Source organism: Falco rusticolus, chromosome 14 (genome assembly GCF_015220075.1).
Source record: "Falco rusticolus isolate bFalRus1 chromosome 14, bFalRus1.pri, whole genome shotgun sequence".
NCBI lineage: Eukaryota > Metazoa > Chordata > Aves > Falconiformes > Falconidae > Falco > Falco rusticolus.
Window position 1 is genome coordinate 16,667,397 of NC_051200.1, and position 17,199 is coordinate 16,684,595.

Sequence of the window (17,199 nt, forward strand, 5' to 3'; positions counted from 1 at the left end):
CTAGCATATAAAATTCAAGCTCACAGGAATACTTCAGACTAGAGAACAGAAAAAAGGACTCTGAGTAAGAGCCAAATGTTTTGCAGAGGTCACAAAGCAAATACAATGAGGTCTTCCTGCCTTCAAACCTCTTACTCCCTCCTTCCCCCGGCTCAAGCTGTGCACATATGTCCGCTCATCGGCAGCTATTTTAGCAGGGCAGCAAGCAGTGATTTGCCCTGGCAAAAATTAAAGTAAACGCAAACTGGAAAAAACCTCTAAGTTTGCAATTGTCAGTGCTTGCATCAGCCAGCAGAGCTATAATTTTTGGTTTTCCCGTTGCTTTCTGGTCCTCTGAAAGCCTGAGCTCTTCAGTTATAGAAACAAAACAAAACAAAAAAACCCTAAATACTATGTTATGCATCCCAGCTCGGCCAGACATCACTCTGACCTCTTCCACCTACAGACACTTTGCCCCCTTTTAAGTTTTCCTAGCATTTCAGAGCCAGGCTGCCAACTGCCAGGCAAGAAGCCCGTTTCCCAGAGCAGCTCCTTCCCTTTCCCCTGGGAAGCGAGCCTGCCCGGCTGCCCACCCGCCAGGACAGAGGCTGCAGACCCCCCCTGCCAGGGTGTACATCACGGCAGCAACCCAGAAGCAAGGGCTGGTACCCAGGCCGGCCCAGCCCGCATCCCCCCAGGGCAAGCTTCTCCCCAGGCAGGCTCTCACACTCCCACAGAAGAGCCAGCAGGAGGGATGAGGGGGCAGGTCCAGGCTGCACAGGGTGACCAAGCCCCGCACTCACATCACAGGGCGCCCTCACCCCCTGCAATGGGTACCCAAGGTCCCAGCACCCCCATACTGCTTGCTCACACTGGTTCAAATTAATTTTTTTTTTGTCCAAAAAAGCAAAAGCTGTGTAAAAGTAACAGAAAAAAAAAAGTAACTAACAAAATGTAACCAACAGATTTATCCTTGGGGCTGCAGGCAAAGTTAACACTAGGATCCTGGATCAGTGCAATCCACCCTGTCAGGAGAGAAATCCTCAACATGTGGCGTAGAACTGTTTATCTTCAGGAAATCCTTTTGGCTCATGTTCCTGCCGGGCTGGGTGAAGTAGCTGCAGAGCAGCTCCAGCAAAGCACATGCTGCTCAGGGCTGACCCAGCACCTGCGCTGAGCAACGCCGGTGTCCAGAGGCTGCAGCAGGAGGGAAATCCGCTTATCCACAGGGACATGGAGCAGAGGTCTGAGCTAGCCCTGGGATGCTGGAGCTGGTGCTAGAGGGGTTTTGGTGCAGTCCATGCCGGCATGGTCAGCTGCAGAAGTGAGCCCATCCCACGTGGGAGAACAGGGCAGCACCCCAGGAGATAACGCATGGCGTCCCCATCCCACCAGCCACTTTCTGTAGATGGGCACTGAGATAAGGCTTTCCTGCTCTCAGTTACCAAGCCAAGCTCCTTTACCCAAGGTTTCCTCTTTCTGCATGTCTGATCATCCCACCCTGCACTTACCGGAATGGTCAAGTGGAAAGTCCCACTTCCATCCATTCAACTGCACTGGAAGAAGCCGCCCCACAGAAATTATGTACTCCACACATTAATCTGGCTGATACAAGGATGACAGCCTTCTGGGTATCGCAGCTAATTTTACTGCGCTGCCTCCCTCAGCAAACATTTATAAGGAACAGTGAGCTGCAAGGAAGTTAAAAAAAAAAACAAAAAACCTTCCACAACTCAGAGGGAACAAAACTGGCATGCAACCACCACCCTGTGAGCCACAAAAAAAAAATAAAAAAATTTGCATTTTAAGCTTGGCTTTGCAGTGCCTGTAAGAGCAGGGCTGCTGTGCTGCTGAGCGGGTGCCCCCAGTGCAGCCTGAACCCCCCCAGCCCCGAGGCAGTGCTCAGGACCTCACATCACCCCTGGTCCCTACAGCCCTACAGGCAGCAGCTGCTTGACTTTGTGCAAATGCTGGGGAGGAATTACAAGAAATCATAATAAAAGATGGCAGGGCTGCTCACAAAGTGGAATTTTTTTCCCCTACATTTAATCTCCCAGCAGTGACATTTTTGATTTTTTTTTTTCTCCTCTTAAGCCAATTGAGACTCAGGTGGCCGAGCACAGCAGCACTGCCGTCTAGCAGTACTTAATTTTTATTACTGCTGAAAAGATCTTGGATTGCAACACCAAAGAAACACTTCAAATTGTCTAGTCTTGCCTGTTGCACATCTTGTTCAGCCTTTCCAGATCCTTTACTGTACAAAAAAAATAGGTTCCCTTCATTTTGCAAATTAGTGCATTCGTTGCAAACAAATTACATCTACCAAGTGAGCGCTGCTTCTGTTACCCACTTTCATAGTCTTATAAAATCTTATTAAGGTGTACAGCACACTTTAAGAGAGGCCAGACAAAGACTGCTTGCTGACCCTTTGAAAATACACAGCACTCAAGCCCTCAGCACACCGCCCTGCAAAAGCGAGGCTGGGGCCAGACCACGGGCCCTTCCACCTATAGATCCTGCAGAATTCCGGTGAAATCACACAGCAAAAAGCCCGCAGAGAAGCACTGCACATCTAAGGCCACAAAGGAGGTCAACAGGAATCTTGTTTGAGTCGTGAACAAAAATAACGAGCCCGATTTGCTCTCAAAATACCTGGCTATGACAGCCTTGCAGGTGCCTAGACCTCCCTTCTGCTGCAGGAGGAAAACAAAAAGCCCTTTACAAACAGCCAGATCAAAAATAAGTGCATTAAGCTTTCATTAAGGAGAGCAGGACAAATGTTTCTGAACTACAAACACTATCAATTATGGCTGGATGTCAAGAGCAGGCATGCTTTTAGACTAAATTGGCTTCGGTTGGAATTACATCTCAAACAAAATGACTAAAGTTTTGGGAAATAAAAAATGACTGGAGTCAGCAAGATGCAACAGGTGTCTGCAAGAGACATGAACATCCTGCAAATGCGCAGAAGGGACTGCAGAAGGAACTACAAGGGGTTTTTACAGAGCACTTGTTCTGAGCAGCATCCACGGCAGCAAGCGTCCCTATGAGAGCATGAAAAATGATGGAGGGGAAGAAAAGCACAACCCAGGACTGCTTCACTTCCACCAGTGAGCCCTTCACTAGGGCATCAACCAGTTCCTCTCCCCAGCCAGCCCCAATGCCCCACCTGGGGGCAAGCAGCTTGATCAAAGTGGCACCTCGTGCCAACTGCTGGCCGGCAGCTCCCTGGATTTTGGCTAAACCTGGGAAAGAGCTCATAAAAAATATATATATATTTAATGCATCTATATATATTGCATACATGCATATTTAATGCATATATATTGCACACATTTATATTTAATACTTCTATAAAAATATGTAGTGGAGTCACTGCAGCCTCTGGGCAGAACAGGTTTTTCCTGACCCAACAGCCACTCTGCTGCCAGGCAGGAGCTGCGCAAGGGCAGGGGCCGGAGGAGACCTTTTAAAACAGGGAAGTTTCATCATTTCCCCAGGCTGCAAGTTAGTAAACTAAAGCTTTAAAACCGTCTGCCACTTACTGCCCATCCCCTGCGGCACACAGGCAGTACCGGCATCGCTTTCCTACCACGAAAGGGTGACGGCAACCCACATAGCAGCTCCATGCACCACTCTTGGAGACAAGCTCACTGCAAAAAGCAAAATACTAACTGCCTAAGTCACATGTCAACCAATTCAGGCAAACCCCGGGTGAAACTTGGAGGTCAGGTGTTGGATAATTCCAAGCAATTCATTAAACTGCGGTGCAATGATTACACCGAAAGCAGCCAGGGCTGCCTTGTGGTGGCAGAGCCAGCGGGTGGAAAGGGTGCAGGGGGTCACAGGAGAGCAAAACTACAAGAAGAAAATTATTATCTAATAATTAGGAAAAAATAATAGAAATGGCTTACAATCACCAGCAACATGAGCAGCAGTGTCCTTATTATCCATTTCCAATGAGCAGGACATGCTTTCTGACTGGCATGGTGTCCCTAAAGGCAAGGCACTGTCCGAGCACAGCACGCCTCACCGATGTGTCCTTCACACAGCGCTCGCTGCCAGCTCCCCGTAAATTAGGGAAAGCTGAAAATCTCCAGGAAAACAAGGGTAAACACTAAAAAAAAACCTAAAACACCACCGCACCTCAATATTGCTTGGTAACTAAAATAGGGGGGAAAAAACCCACCTGTCTACTTGCAAGAGGTGAGGGAGCCAGGGCAGGAGATGAGTATCAGGGCTCTGCTGGCTCCCTTGCAGCAGCATGCAGCATCTACAGATGGTCTGGATGCAGGTCTGCTGGCTGGGAGAGCACAGGAGGTGAAGTCCATGACACCTTGTGTATAGCGCTGGTAAATGGCACTGGTAAAACCTGCTCGGCAAAAACCAGCCCATCCCTCCCAACATAAGACCTCAGCAAGCAGAGAAATATTTCTGAGATGAGCAACAAGAAGCAGACTGCAGTCTAACCCCACCGGTAAGGTACTTCCTGAGATCACCTCGGGATAGCCTGTCACCACACAGGACCAGAGCTGCTGCCCAGTCCCCCTGGCACAGCTCGGCGGGGGACCTGGGGGACACTTTTGGGCAGAAGGCCACTGAAGCCTGGGCCAAGCCAGGGGAGCTGCGCAGTAAAACCTCCGTGTTGCCCTCCAGCCTCTGCACCCACCTCCTACACACAACTAAATACAGGAAACTCCCTTGAAAAATCCCCCAGCTAACGTTTTCAGGGAAAGGCAAGCAGGTTAATAGTGCACTCAGTCACCCCATGTCCATGTTTCTTGGAGAACTCACCCTTCCCAGACACCCCAGCCATGCCAAGCAGCTCGGTGACTCCCTTCCCCTGCCGTGGCAATGCCAGCTCCTCCTGTGGGCACATCTCGGCCACATGTGTCACAGGGGACATCCCCTCACTTAGCCACCCCTGCATTTTCTCAGCAAGGACAGTAAGTTAAAGTCCCCCACAGAGCCCCATGCCCTGAGGAATCAGCAGCCTAAGTCTGTTTTTCTGTTGCATATCTCTGCAGGTAAGAGATGCAAGCTTGGGTACGGCGGGAGGAAGATGCCCACAGGGACCCAACCTACACTGCTAAACCGCGGTCACTGGCAGAACAACTGATTTTGGTGTGAAGGCTTCTTCTGCCATACAGACTTCATTAACACACTCGACCAGCGTTGCTTTTAACTAACATCAAGAAAAACCCAACCAAAAACCCCACCTCTTCACTAGAGAGCACATCAGCGGTTACAGTCAGAAAGCAACAGTTTTAATTGGAAAGGAAGTGCCTAAACCAAAGGCAACAGGATGAAATTAAAGGCAAGTCTGAAAAGCTTGCTATTAATAGATGGTCTGTTTGCTTTTACAATTTTTATTCTTACAAAGCAAATTGCCATGCCTTCAGCTGCAACTCAAGTCAGCTTAGCTCTGAAGCTTCCCCACACAGCCCAGACAATCGTTATTATTCTTAGCAAAATACCAACTGAAGACAAAAACCATTTCGACCGAAGAATAAAATCCAGCCTCGAGACACGTGTTATCTTCCACAGAAAACTTTCTGCAAACCGCAGGTTTAACCGGCGGCACCATTTATCATGAATGTTTGACCAGTGCTTTCCACTCCCTCCTTGGCAATTTCAAACCTCTCCAAACTTTAACTGCACATGTGAACATTTCCATGCAGCTGCTTCTCCAAGGCTGGTTTGTTTGATTTCTATTTCTTTTTAACCAAACGGTTGAGCTATTTCTGGGAATAAGGCTGTTATTTCTGGGAATAAGACTACCGTTCGGAGAGTGCTTTGCAACGTTAAAGAGAAACAGTTACAGCAATTTCAGAAACTCCTGTGTGGCCATTTTCCAGGGTAAGGGCATCCATGAGGGATTGCAGCCCCAGGGAAGAGCCTTTGCAGCTCCAGGTTCACAGTTTGAGCTTCCGTTGTCTGCTCTGTGGTCAAGCACGGGCTTCCCTGTGGCTGCTCTAGGGGAACTGGCCCTGAGCACACAAAATGCTGTTATCATGTTAAACACACATTACAAAATAAATTCTAGCAACATTCATGAAAAATTCAAGTAACTTCATTAAAAAATCCACACTCTTTTGAAGTGTGGGATTTCTCCAACCAGAGCTGCCATCCAGTGTCACAGTGACACCCCAGCCCGAACCTTTGCTGCTTATAGGTTTTTGTCACATTAATGAAAGTAAAGCGCTTCTTGCAGTCAGATACAAGGTATTTGACACGCAGCCTCACTCTCAAGGTGTTAACATGGCTGGGTTGGGGTAAAAGCAAAAAAAGCAATCCTCAAGGCTTCCAACTCCTACCTATGCTCTTCTTATTAGAACAGAAGCTGCAATCACACACTGTAATGTTTGGTTCACACTCTCTAAGGAAAAAAAAAAAAAAAGCAAGCGTGAAAGAAAATCGCAGATGTGCTCCGTGTCCTGAAATAGACTTTATTACACATTTACTGCAAAAACTACAGGCAGGAGTGTAAATCTGTATCCTCCACCCCAGACTCTGACATCTCCCGCAGAACGCACTCCAGCATCCCCACGAGTGGGGCAGGGTCCGGGCGGGCAGCAGCCAGCAGTGGCCAGCCCCGCACTGCCTGGTGTGCCCCAGGGGCTCTCCCCATCCACCCCTGCCCCTTCTCACCTACTCCCCACTGCCAACGGGGAATGTATTTCCCTTCTAAAAAGTGACTTTGGGCCGTTTCTCACTTTCTGCCATTTGAATAGGTCTCAGTGGGGGTATTTTCCCCGCAGTGCCAGGCAGAACCTGCCCTACAGGGCTCAGCATCCCCGCCTGTCCCGCTCCTTCCCAGGCTTGAACCATCTCTCCAGCTGCCAGCACATGCCCCTTGAGCCCACACATGCCTTCTCCGAGGCCGCCCTCCTGCCTCTGCTCCTCCCCAAAGGGGCCAGGCAGGGCTTCAGGGACAGGAGGGGACAAACCACCACACACTGATCTTGCTGATGGCTCTGCCTGTGGTGGGGCATGCCACCCAGACCCCCATCCCTGGCAGCACCAGCCTCTCCCCCCAGGGTGTGGGGGTGCTGGGGCATGCTTGGGACGAGACAACCTTCAAAACATCCAAAGGGGCTTTGCAAAACTGCAGCAAAGCCCAAACGGAGCCCCAAACCCTACATGAGGCACCACTCCTGTGCTCATGAGCCCCCACCTGCAGGGACAGGATTATTCCCCCCAATGTTTTGGGAACAGCAAGGATTTGGAAAGGGAATTTGTGACACTTGCAAGCACTTTAATGAGAGAAACCATTCCCTAGTGTTGGCAGAACACCAGTGGCACGGCAGGCACAGCCAGGGGATGCAAAGTGGCGAAGCAGTGCCCAGAGAGCCTGGCTGGGGCAGCCCCCACAGAGGTGACAAGCCACAGGTGACATTAAAGCTCGGCCTCAAGTGCCTGTCACCTGCAAGCCTGCCTCGTGGCAGTTTGCATACGATTTTTTTTTAATTAGATAAAATGAGCCCCAGATGGAAAAGCTCCACATGAAAGCGGCACCAAGCACACAAACGGAGAATAACGGACCATTAAAGGCAGCTCCCTGGTTTTAGGGCAGCACAAAGCAAGCCCTAAGTGGGCACACCCGAGGCATTCCAGCAGGGACACCAAGGGACAGGTCCTGGCCCAGGGGAGCTGACAAGTCCCCGGGAAAGGCAGATGGTGGAGGGCACGGGACCCCACACAGTCCCATCACCAACCTGGGGGTACCCCCACTGCTGGCAGCCACGCAGCAGAGATGGATGGAGACCCCAGGAGAAGACCAGCAAGGGAACAGCATCACCAGACCACAACAAGGCAAAGGCACCAACTCACAACACAGGTCCAGCCCAGGGACTAGCACCACATGCCCATCTGAGGCATCTTCCCCCCAACCTCAAGCAAACATTCTTGAAAGTCAGGAGCTCACAACCAGCCCAACATTAGCTAAACACCAGGGATTTATCAGGGCACGGGCTACAAAGAGGATCAAGCCCTAAGGTATTTAATTAAAAGGGAATAACACGACTAAGGTCCTGTTGTCAGACACTGCACAAACACACACAACAAAAAATTTTGCTCCTAATTACAGACTGATTGTTATTTTCTTATTTATCCTGGGGTTTAAACATCAGAAAAATACTAAATACTAGAGTGAAGAGCCACGCTAACTGCGGAGGCAAGAGACCCAGGTGGGAACACCGTGATGGGCAAGCATCGGCCCATGGGCTCAGCCAGCACCAGGCACCCTGCAGGGAGGGAGAGCATTCCCCTGGCTCAGAGCTCCTCCGCTATGAGCAGGGTGGCAGCTCCCAGGGCTTGCTTCCAGACCAGCCTTAAGTAAAAGCAAACAGGGAGAAAAAACTGAAAACAGGGGCATCAGTAACTTTTCTTTCTGCATTTTGTATTTAGTTCTTAAACCAGACCCAACGGCACTGGCCCTGGCCCCGCAGCACTGGCAGAGCTGTGGTGCATAGCCATGGCCCGGAGGTACAGCTGCCTGCATGCTTCAGAAGAACCAGGAAAAGTAATTAAGGAAATAAGCTGCATTGTCTGTGATGCACGACACAGGGACCAGCACTTCCCATGTATCTGCCAAGCGAGTCTGGAAGTGGGCAGTACTCATCCCAATCCTGTGAAGAGCCCTGCACAAGGAGACAGACCCACACCCTGCCCTGGTCACCAACGCACTTCCCCACTCCACTCCGGCATCCTCCCCACAATAGCCGTACAAGTAGCATGAGACTAAAAATAAGACTCCAATGCCAGATTCCGTTTCCAAAACAGAATTAAAGTTATATTTCAAGTTGACAGTATCTCCTTAAAGTGGATTAACCATGGCAATTCAATCCTGCCTCCCTGCAGTGATCCTGGCCCCACTTTCCTTTCAGCAGGGATGACTTCAGCGGTGTAAAGTGAAGTTCAGAATCCAATTTGTTCCTGCAGAGAACATCAGTCTGCGCCCCAGGGTAGCAAATCAGACCCCACATACACCACTCTGCCCTTCTTGCTCTTTTTACCATCGCGTTTTGTACCCTATGCAAGATCAAAAGGTTTATGGGAGGGAGAAATGGAGCCACATAACAGTCATGTTGATAAGCCAAGGCACACGCGTCATGCCTATGCTGTGAAATACATCTGAAAACAGGATTTTTAGTATCTGTTGGTATTTATGAGCCTCTGGCAAAGACCACACAGTGGAGAGGTGACAACATTTGTCTGAGTAGCCCTGTGGGATCTTAAGTGTCAGATAACCTGCAGCATTTAATAACTGCAGTGAATTTTCTGCAATGCCACTGCCACGCGATGAGCATCGCTTGAAGCCCTGTGCTACCTATACAGGACCAAGGGCAAGACCACAGCTTGGGGGTACCTCCAGGGAGATTGCAGTGGGCTGTGCCCTCCTCCCACAGAGCAGGAGAGGGGACCAACCCAAACCTCCTGGGAGATCCAACAGGGCTGGGGACAGGGCAGAGCCACCGCAGAATGTTGGGTGGCAGGAGCTGCTATCTGCCCAGGGCTGGGGGTATGTGTGCACTGAGCCAGTCTGATAACAAACAGCTTGTTGCTGCTCAAACAGCCCTTACAAAGCCAATAGATAGAAAAAACGCTAAAAACCCTCAACAACAAAGCCGCTGCCCTGCTCCCTGAGCAGTTGCTCCTGTAACCTTCCAAACATGTGCTGCAATAGGTTAGCCCTGAACAAAGCTGTTAGAAATACCTGGGTTCGGTGCTCAGGGTTGTTTCATTCCCACTCCGGTGGATATCACGCCCCAGCAGTGGTGCACATCCCCTCCCCATGCCAAGGGACTGCGAGAGGTGGCACAGAGCTGATGCGGGACCACAGGGCCGGTGTGGGGTCATGCTTCACGCATCAGGAAGATGCTAGAGCCGGAGCCCAGCCAGGACCTCCATGGGTAGCAGCTCACAGAAGGCACACGCCTAAAAACTCCTTTAGCTAATCGCTGAGGAGATGCTTCACATCCCAAACCAACTCAGAAAAAAGCCTCCTGCAAGGGTGGGGTAGGAAGCACGAAACACAAAGCAGGGTTAAATTGAAAGTCATCAAAGTCAGAAACCAGGCGCTGAGATTAGAACCGATAGGTTTGTCCCTGAGGCTGCAAAACAATAGCTGCAGGAGGTGTGTTCTCTACAGGGCTAACCCATAGCCTGCAACAGAAACACAACCTACAAACAAGAAAATTCACCATTTCCACACATGCCCATCCCGCCAGAATTGCTGCAGAGCTACTTCCAGACTTAACAAGGAGATTAGAGTCCCTGGTGCTGAGAGCATGGAAGTGTGTCACAAACCTCACTCAAAACCAAAAAGTGAAGACGAAAACGCACCTGCCGGCAGCTGCGGCCTGTGGCGGCCGCCGGCAGCGCCCATCACCCTGGCGGGCAGCCGGGTGCCAGGCGGTGCAGCGCCCCGGGAAGCAGCTCCGGCCGCACACCGTGGTCCTCCCGCACACCGTGCTCCGGCCGCACGCCTGCCGCCTCAACTCCCGCAACTTTGCTAACTACGCACTGCGCAATAAATGACACTGCTAAATAAGCAGAAGCTCCTGAAATGATGTCAAAGCACTGGTTTTACCGCACTCGCTGTGGGAAGAGGAAAAGATGAATAATTACAGAGTTCAGGCCAAGCAATGAGGTCACGGTGAAATCTATGAGGAGCTTATGTGGCCCTGGGAGGGTCGGTAACGGACCCGGGGGCACGGAGCGGGTGGGAAGGGCGGGCAGTACCCTGCCCCTCGGCCGGCCTGGGACCACGGGTGCATGCTTCCAGGGGCCGGGGAGGCCCCCAGGGTTCGAGGGGTTTGGGGGAGAAAAAAAAAAAAAACCAAAATGTTTGGAAGGTTTGGGCTCTCACAGCAAAAGCAACTTCTAGCCAAGAGCCCCAGGGCCCGACCCCAACGGTATCGTAAGGGAGCGAGCAGCCGCTGCGCCGCCCGAGCGCCGCCGCCACCCCCCGGGGTGCGCCCCGGCCCTCCGCGGGCCGCACCCCCCCCTCCCCCGGGAAAACGCAAATCCAAGAAAAGCTGAGAAATCACACCGGCGCGCTGCCCCCCGCCCCGGCCCCGCACTCACCAGGCGGCTGAGGCTGCGGCGGAGCATCACGGCGGCGCCCGGCCCCGCCGCCCTCACCGCCGCATCGCCCGGCACGGCACGGCTCGGCTCGGTCCCTAGGCCGCCCGCGGGCCGCGCCGCCGGCCGCGCACCATGCCCGCCGCCCTGCCCCGCCGCCCGGCCCGGCTCGGCTCAGCCCGGCCGCGCTCGGCTGGCGGCACTTCCCCCGCGCCCCCGCTTTTGTCCCGCCGCCGCCGGCGGGAGGCGGTGCCGCCGCCCCGCAGCAGCCTGGGAGCTGTAGTGCCGGGCGGGGCCGCCGCGCCGCCCGCCGCCGCCCGGGGGCGAAGCCTGCGGGGCCGGGGCCGAGGGCTTGGGGGAGGCCTCACCGCGGCGACCCGCGGGGCCCGGAGCCCTGGGGTCAGAGCCCTTCTGCCCGGCTCCCCGCCGGGGCGGCCAGGGCTGGGCACCGGGCGCGGTGCTGCCCTTAACGCAGGTCCCCTCTCCCCGCTGGCGCAGGCCTCGGAAAATCCTCTGGGACAACAGCCCCGTCCCTGCCGCCATCCTCAAGCAGAGACCACAGACGCACCCGGGAGCACTGTCCCCGAGCAGTGGCTGGCCACAGACAGTGTCTGGAGTGCCTCCGTGGTTTTCCCACTGAAAACTTACCGGGGGGCCGGTGCCCATCCCCCGGGGGGCCAGTGCCCCTCCGGCACCACCCGGGCGGCCAAGTCAACCCAGCCTGGGCCAGAGCCGCCCAGCTTTCCCAGTGCCTCCAGCCTCCCAGCAGCACACAGGCCCTGGCTGCATCCCCTTCCCTCTGGCCTGGGACAATACAGGAGTGGAAACACCACTCACCCGAAACAGCTTCCTCCAGGGAGCACCTCCCAGTCTGGAGGGCGCAGCGTATGAGAATATTTGGTTCCACCAAAATGGAGAAAGACGAGATGTAACCTAACAAAATCGACATTTTTCTGTTACGTTTTTGACATTGTTATTACCTGGTAATAAACCAGCCTTTTCTGGAGCAACATCCCCTGCAAGAGCACAGGGCAGGGAGTTTGCCGGGTGCTGTCCCCTGCCAGCAGCCCCCAGGAGCAGCTGGGCTGTCCCACCCCAGTGCCTGGCACCCATCGTAATTCTAGCAGCCTGTGTTGCTCCTATTTTAAAGCAGGCTTCTCCCTGGAAACTGAGTAAAAAAAAACCCTTGTTGCACCACGGCTGGGCCTAGAGAGCAGCTGTGGGCTTCCAGAGACCTGGAAAACACAGAGATTTTTTTTGACTTGGCATTTTAAAAGCAAGAATAGTACTGTATTGATTTTACTGATGCTAAACCCGGTCACGTTTGCTCTACTTAAGCACCAAGTGTCTGGAAGTTTTACACAGTATGATATATCCAAGCTCACCCAGAAAGCCTGCCCCAGGCAGCAGCAAAACAGCAGTTAGGTGTGGGACAGGCAGGATCTCACTGGATTTTCCTTAATCCCACTTATCCCAGGGCAGCAGTACGTGGGGCAGCGAAGGCTCCTGCATCCCCGCTGAGCCAGGCAGTGCTCCCGAGGGGACAGCCAACACTGAATCCCAAGTGCAACCTTTCCACTATTCCCTGTGCAGCTGTGCTGTTACTTACCTTTCCACACAGAAGCCTAACCACATCAGAGGAAACCAGGAAACAATGCAAGGCAGTTTTAAACACATTTTAAAATAATGAATGGAAATTGTTAAACATTTAATATAATGCCTGACCAGTTTAGCTCTAGACTTCCCTCCCCCCCAAAACAATGACAGAGAGCTAAACTTGGATCAACACTGTACTGCAGCTTTTGCACTGCTTTTTTGATACTTTTCTGATGTTTTTCTAGCCTGTTTGTGTCGGCTAGAAGAGGGGGGAGCCGTGCTCAGACATTTTTGCTGTTGTAGGACTCTACGGTGGATGCTGCACAGACCAGCGATGCCTAGTGAACGACCAGCCTTTGAGGCCAGGCACGTAAGTGTTTCCAAAGGCCAAGGCGGCCTGGCTTACCCTACCCATAGGAAAAAAAAAACCCCAACTATATTCTACCCTTCAGTATACTCCTACAGCTGCAGTCACTCCTCATCTTTCACTTGCATTAGCTGGTAAGAAGAGAAGTTGGTCTTACCAGCAGACGAGAGGATCCATGCAGCTACACTGGTCTGTACGATTCCCACGCCGTACAAGTTGCAGCCCCTATCCAGCTTACTTTGAAATGCTGCTGTCTCTGTTTTAAAAAGGTTTGCTGGAGTTAGAGCTCAAATGCAAAAGTTGGACTGTGACATGGAATTAAGCACGAGATAGGTAATTATCTTTAATGTACTACCCACAGTGGCTGTGGGTAAGGTACTGGGGAGAGACCCTCTTCCAGGGAGTTCCCAGATGGAGCAAGTCCAAGCAAGTTGGCACAGCTGGGATGATGGTGCAGACGAGCGTTTGGTCTCCCACACTGGGCTTAGAGCAGAACCGTAGAGCAAAGCCTCCTGCCATGGATCAGAATGCTGAAATCCACCTGCATCCCTACTTACCCTGCACAGCCAAAGCCATGACTTCACTGGAGAAATCGAGGCAGCTGTCATCCCCCCTTTTGCTGCTGACACAGTGGCCTCAGGGCAGCGAAACCCCTACCTCAGCAGAAACCATCCCCACAGAGAGGAAGCAAAACAACCCTGACTGGGCTTTTTCACACCCTGAAACAGCCCACACCATTCAACGGCTGATTCAGCTCACAGGTCTTTTACAAGGGAATCTGGTTTTAATGCACCTTTTAATGCCACAAACAGCCAGTCCCCATGCGGGTAACACACATGGCAAGGGCAGGACCAAAGGGGCCTCCTGCACAGAGCCGACAGGGACTCCATCCTGCATCCCGGCACGCCCAGCCCACAGCCAGGGGATTGCAAAGGGCAGGTCCCAGGGAGAACTGTGCACAATACAGCTCAGGTGGGACCCATCGCCACTCCAGCTAGCATTTAAAACTGGTGATCCAGTACATCTGCCAAGCTCTCAGCAGGCTGCCAACCAGGGTGTGAGCAGAGTGACCCAAAGGATTGCTGTGAACCACTCGCAGCTTGGGAGAGTCCATTAAATCCTTTCACAGAAGAGTTTTCCTGTACTGTAACCTTCGTTTTTCACGCTCACAGCGACGGAGGCGTTTGAACCCCAGTCCCTGGCAGGCAGCTTGGCAGGAGGTGGGAACCAGCCTCCCTAGTGACCTTGGGACACAAGCTAGCCCTCACTGCCTTTTTTTTTTTTAAAAAAAAAAAAACCACACTTATTTTTGCACTGGTCTTTGCTGCTTCTGCCATCGTGTGGACAGTCAGAGGATGAGAGCTGTTGGTCGAAGGTGCAATCGGCTTTGTCAAGCCTTAAAACAGTTTGATGGATTTTTATAATATCCAGTGGAGTATGAAGTCAGCGGAGATGTAAGATTTCTCTTCAAGGTCCACCCCACCTCCTGACGAGTATTACAGGTTCATCTTTAATGTTGTCGTGGCTTGAAGTAAATCTTGTTAATCCAACAGTTTAGACAGCTAATTTTTTTGTAAGGGTGTGACCTCCCTGCTGTCTTGCTGCTTGTGGAGCTCATCCTCACATTGGGCAAGACGACTGGGGAAAGGGCACCCACTGCTGACCACCACCCCAGCCACCCGCTTTCAAAACACTTTGTTTTGTTTTTTTTTTCCCCTGAGAACCATCCCAGGGCCGTCTCCATCTGGGGAAGCATGAGCTCATGCTCAGGGGTGCCGCAGTCATGGTGCTCTGCAGACTGGCAGGGCTCTGTGCTTGCCTGTGGGTGCACCGACATGTGCCAGGAGCTCTTCCCTGGGAGGATGCCCAGGAGGAGCTGACAACATCATTTTTTACCCCCTCCCCTTCTCCTGAATGGGGCAGATCCTTCACTGATTTGGTGACAAATTTTGTTTCATAAGAAAGGAGAGCATTTTTGCCAGCAGATCCTAAGGCAGAATTGCTGCCTGCTCACACCAGAGATTTTCAAATCCACCTTGCAATGGCCTTTGCCTGCCCTGCCAGCTCAGGGCTGACCAACACGCACAGGACCAGGACCTTGCCTTCTGACAGTGGCCAAAGCCACCCAAACACTGTACCTGCTGGAGTCCCACATACAGCCTTTAGCTGCTGACATCTCTGGGTATTTCTCATTGCCCCTCACCAGGGCAGGGTGCAGGCTTCACCCTCCGCTCATGCCCATCCACCTGCAAAAAACAGGTCTTGGCTGGGATGGCCAGCAAGCACTCAGCAGGCTGGTGTGCTGGCGAGGGTGTTACAAGGAGGGATTGTGTCATACTTGCAAAACACCCATGAAGGAAGGAAGCCAGTAACTCTGCAGAGGGCTTTGCACGGAGGCATGGCTCAGTGCTCCCCTCAGCACCTGCACATCCCAGCACCCGGCCAGCTCAGCAGGGCCAGACCAGCATCAGTGGAGAGCATCGCCAGTACCAGTTTCGAAGTCCTGCCTTGCAGCCTGTGCCAAAAACATCTGCTTCGGACTTATGACTTCCTCTGGGAAGTCACAACCTGCAGCAGAGACCTCCCAAGGAGTGCTTCTGGGCTTTCCCCAGCGTTCCTGGAAAAAGGAAGGAAGAGGCAAATTCAGAGCCTGCACTGAGCACTACAGAATTGACTCAGCAGCAGCACCCACGCTGCGGTGTCCAACGAGCAAGGGGATTTGCATATCATTTTCTCCACCCCCAAGCCCATTTTAAATCAATTTATTACTCCACCAGCAGCTTTCATTGCTGGAACAGGACACAGAGCTCAGATGCTGGTAGCTGCAAGCTGTTGTACCTATGCCACATATGTACCTGTTGCAACCTATGAACACAAGCCTAGCAAAAAAACCAAAACAAAACACAGAAGACCTACAATATTACCCCCCAAATCTCTTCCTACAGCTGCACTATACATGGAAGATGAGTTGTAAAGTCTAATGCAGAGCACAGCTTGCGTATCAAGAAAAAGATTTATGCGACCAGGTCAGGTATTTGGGCTAGAGTCTTGCTAAACCCAGCTGCACTGAAATATAAATGCAGTTTAACAAGGTGAAAGTTCTCTCACAGACAAGGCCTGAGCTCTGATTGCTGCAGAAGACTTTAAAATGAAAAGTTTTGGTTAATAAAATGGCTCTTGATCCCATATCCAGTGATACTGTGTAGCAAAAGCCCTTCTAATTAATACACTGATAGTCTTTCTCAAGAGGCACTTCCCCCTTATAGTCTGAAATCACCTATTCAAATATGCAGTGACTAAGAGTGATAATTTATGAAAGAAAAAGACAACCAATTTTAGTCAACCGAATTTCCCTTTTTAAAAACAGGCTTTTTACAAGAGGGGGAAAAAGCCAACAAATATATTTGGTACATGATATGACAAATTTATATACCTCAGACTCTAGCACATCCCCTTGTAGCCCGAGACAAATACATCCATTAAATAAATTGGATTATATCCTTTCTCTTCTTGCCAGCAATAATGTCTTCAACAAGCCTCATTTAACCTAGAAAGGGAAAGTTTCATATTTTCTTAATTTCCAGTCCTCGTTATCTTCTCTTTCCCTGCAAAGTCTTAATAGCCTCTTTCATAACAATCAACAGAAGCTTAGGGAGTTACTTTCACCTAATTAAGCCCTGTTTTTTCTAGCAGTTCTGCAGAATACATGACAGTGACCACTCCAGCTCTCATTTTCAATGTAATACAACAGATGATCTACAAATGATAACAAAAACCCAAAAGCAACCCTGTGTATGGTTATTCATTATTCAATGCACGCGGCTTCTGAGAGCTGGAGGGGGGGAAAGCTGCCCAATACCACATGCCAGCATTTTTCAACTCAGTCTTTTGAATGATCTCATGGAAATCAGCTGTGCCCTAGTGAGCTTACCCAGAAAAAAAAAAAAGTATTTCCCAACACTTCTTTTTTCTGACTCTGGTAAGAAACTGCCACCAGAACATGCTGGCACCCAGTCCACCTGAGTCAGAGGGCAGGGACTGCAAGCATGAGAAAGTGTACCTAACTATCAACTTCTTGAGCTAAAAAAAAAAAAACCAAAAAACAAACCAAAAAACTCCACCCCAGGCTTTTATCAACACAAACACCCATTTCAAGGTTTAAAATCCAC

At 51.3% G+C, this 17,199-nt stretch overlaps 1 protein-coding gene across 2 annotated transcripts in view; it reads right to left on the bottom strand.

The window, feature by feature from the left end:
- The window catches only part of ATP11C (ATPase phospholipid transporting 11C), a 60,126-nt gene extending 48,926 nt beyond the window's left edge, over window positions 1-11,200 (bottom strand). Inside the window, exon 1 of one of the 2 annotated variants that reach the window (XM_037407677.1) lies at window positions 11,071-11,200. In XM_037407677.1, coding sequence (XP_037263574.1) covers window positions 11,071-11,097 — 27 coding nt within the window. In that variant the 5' untranslated portion in view covers window positions 11,098-11,200. The remainder of the gene's footprint in view (window positions 1-11,070) is intronic. The other variant, XM_037407678.1, reaches the window with a different exon arrangement.
- Between the last annotated feature and the right edge of the window lie 5,999 nt (window positions 11,201-17,199).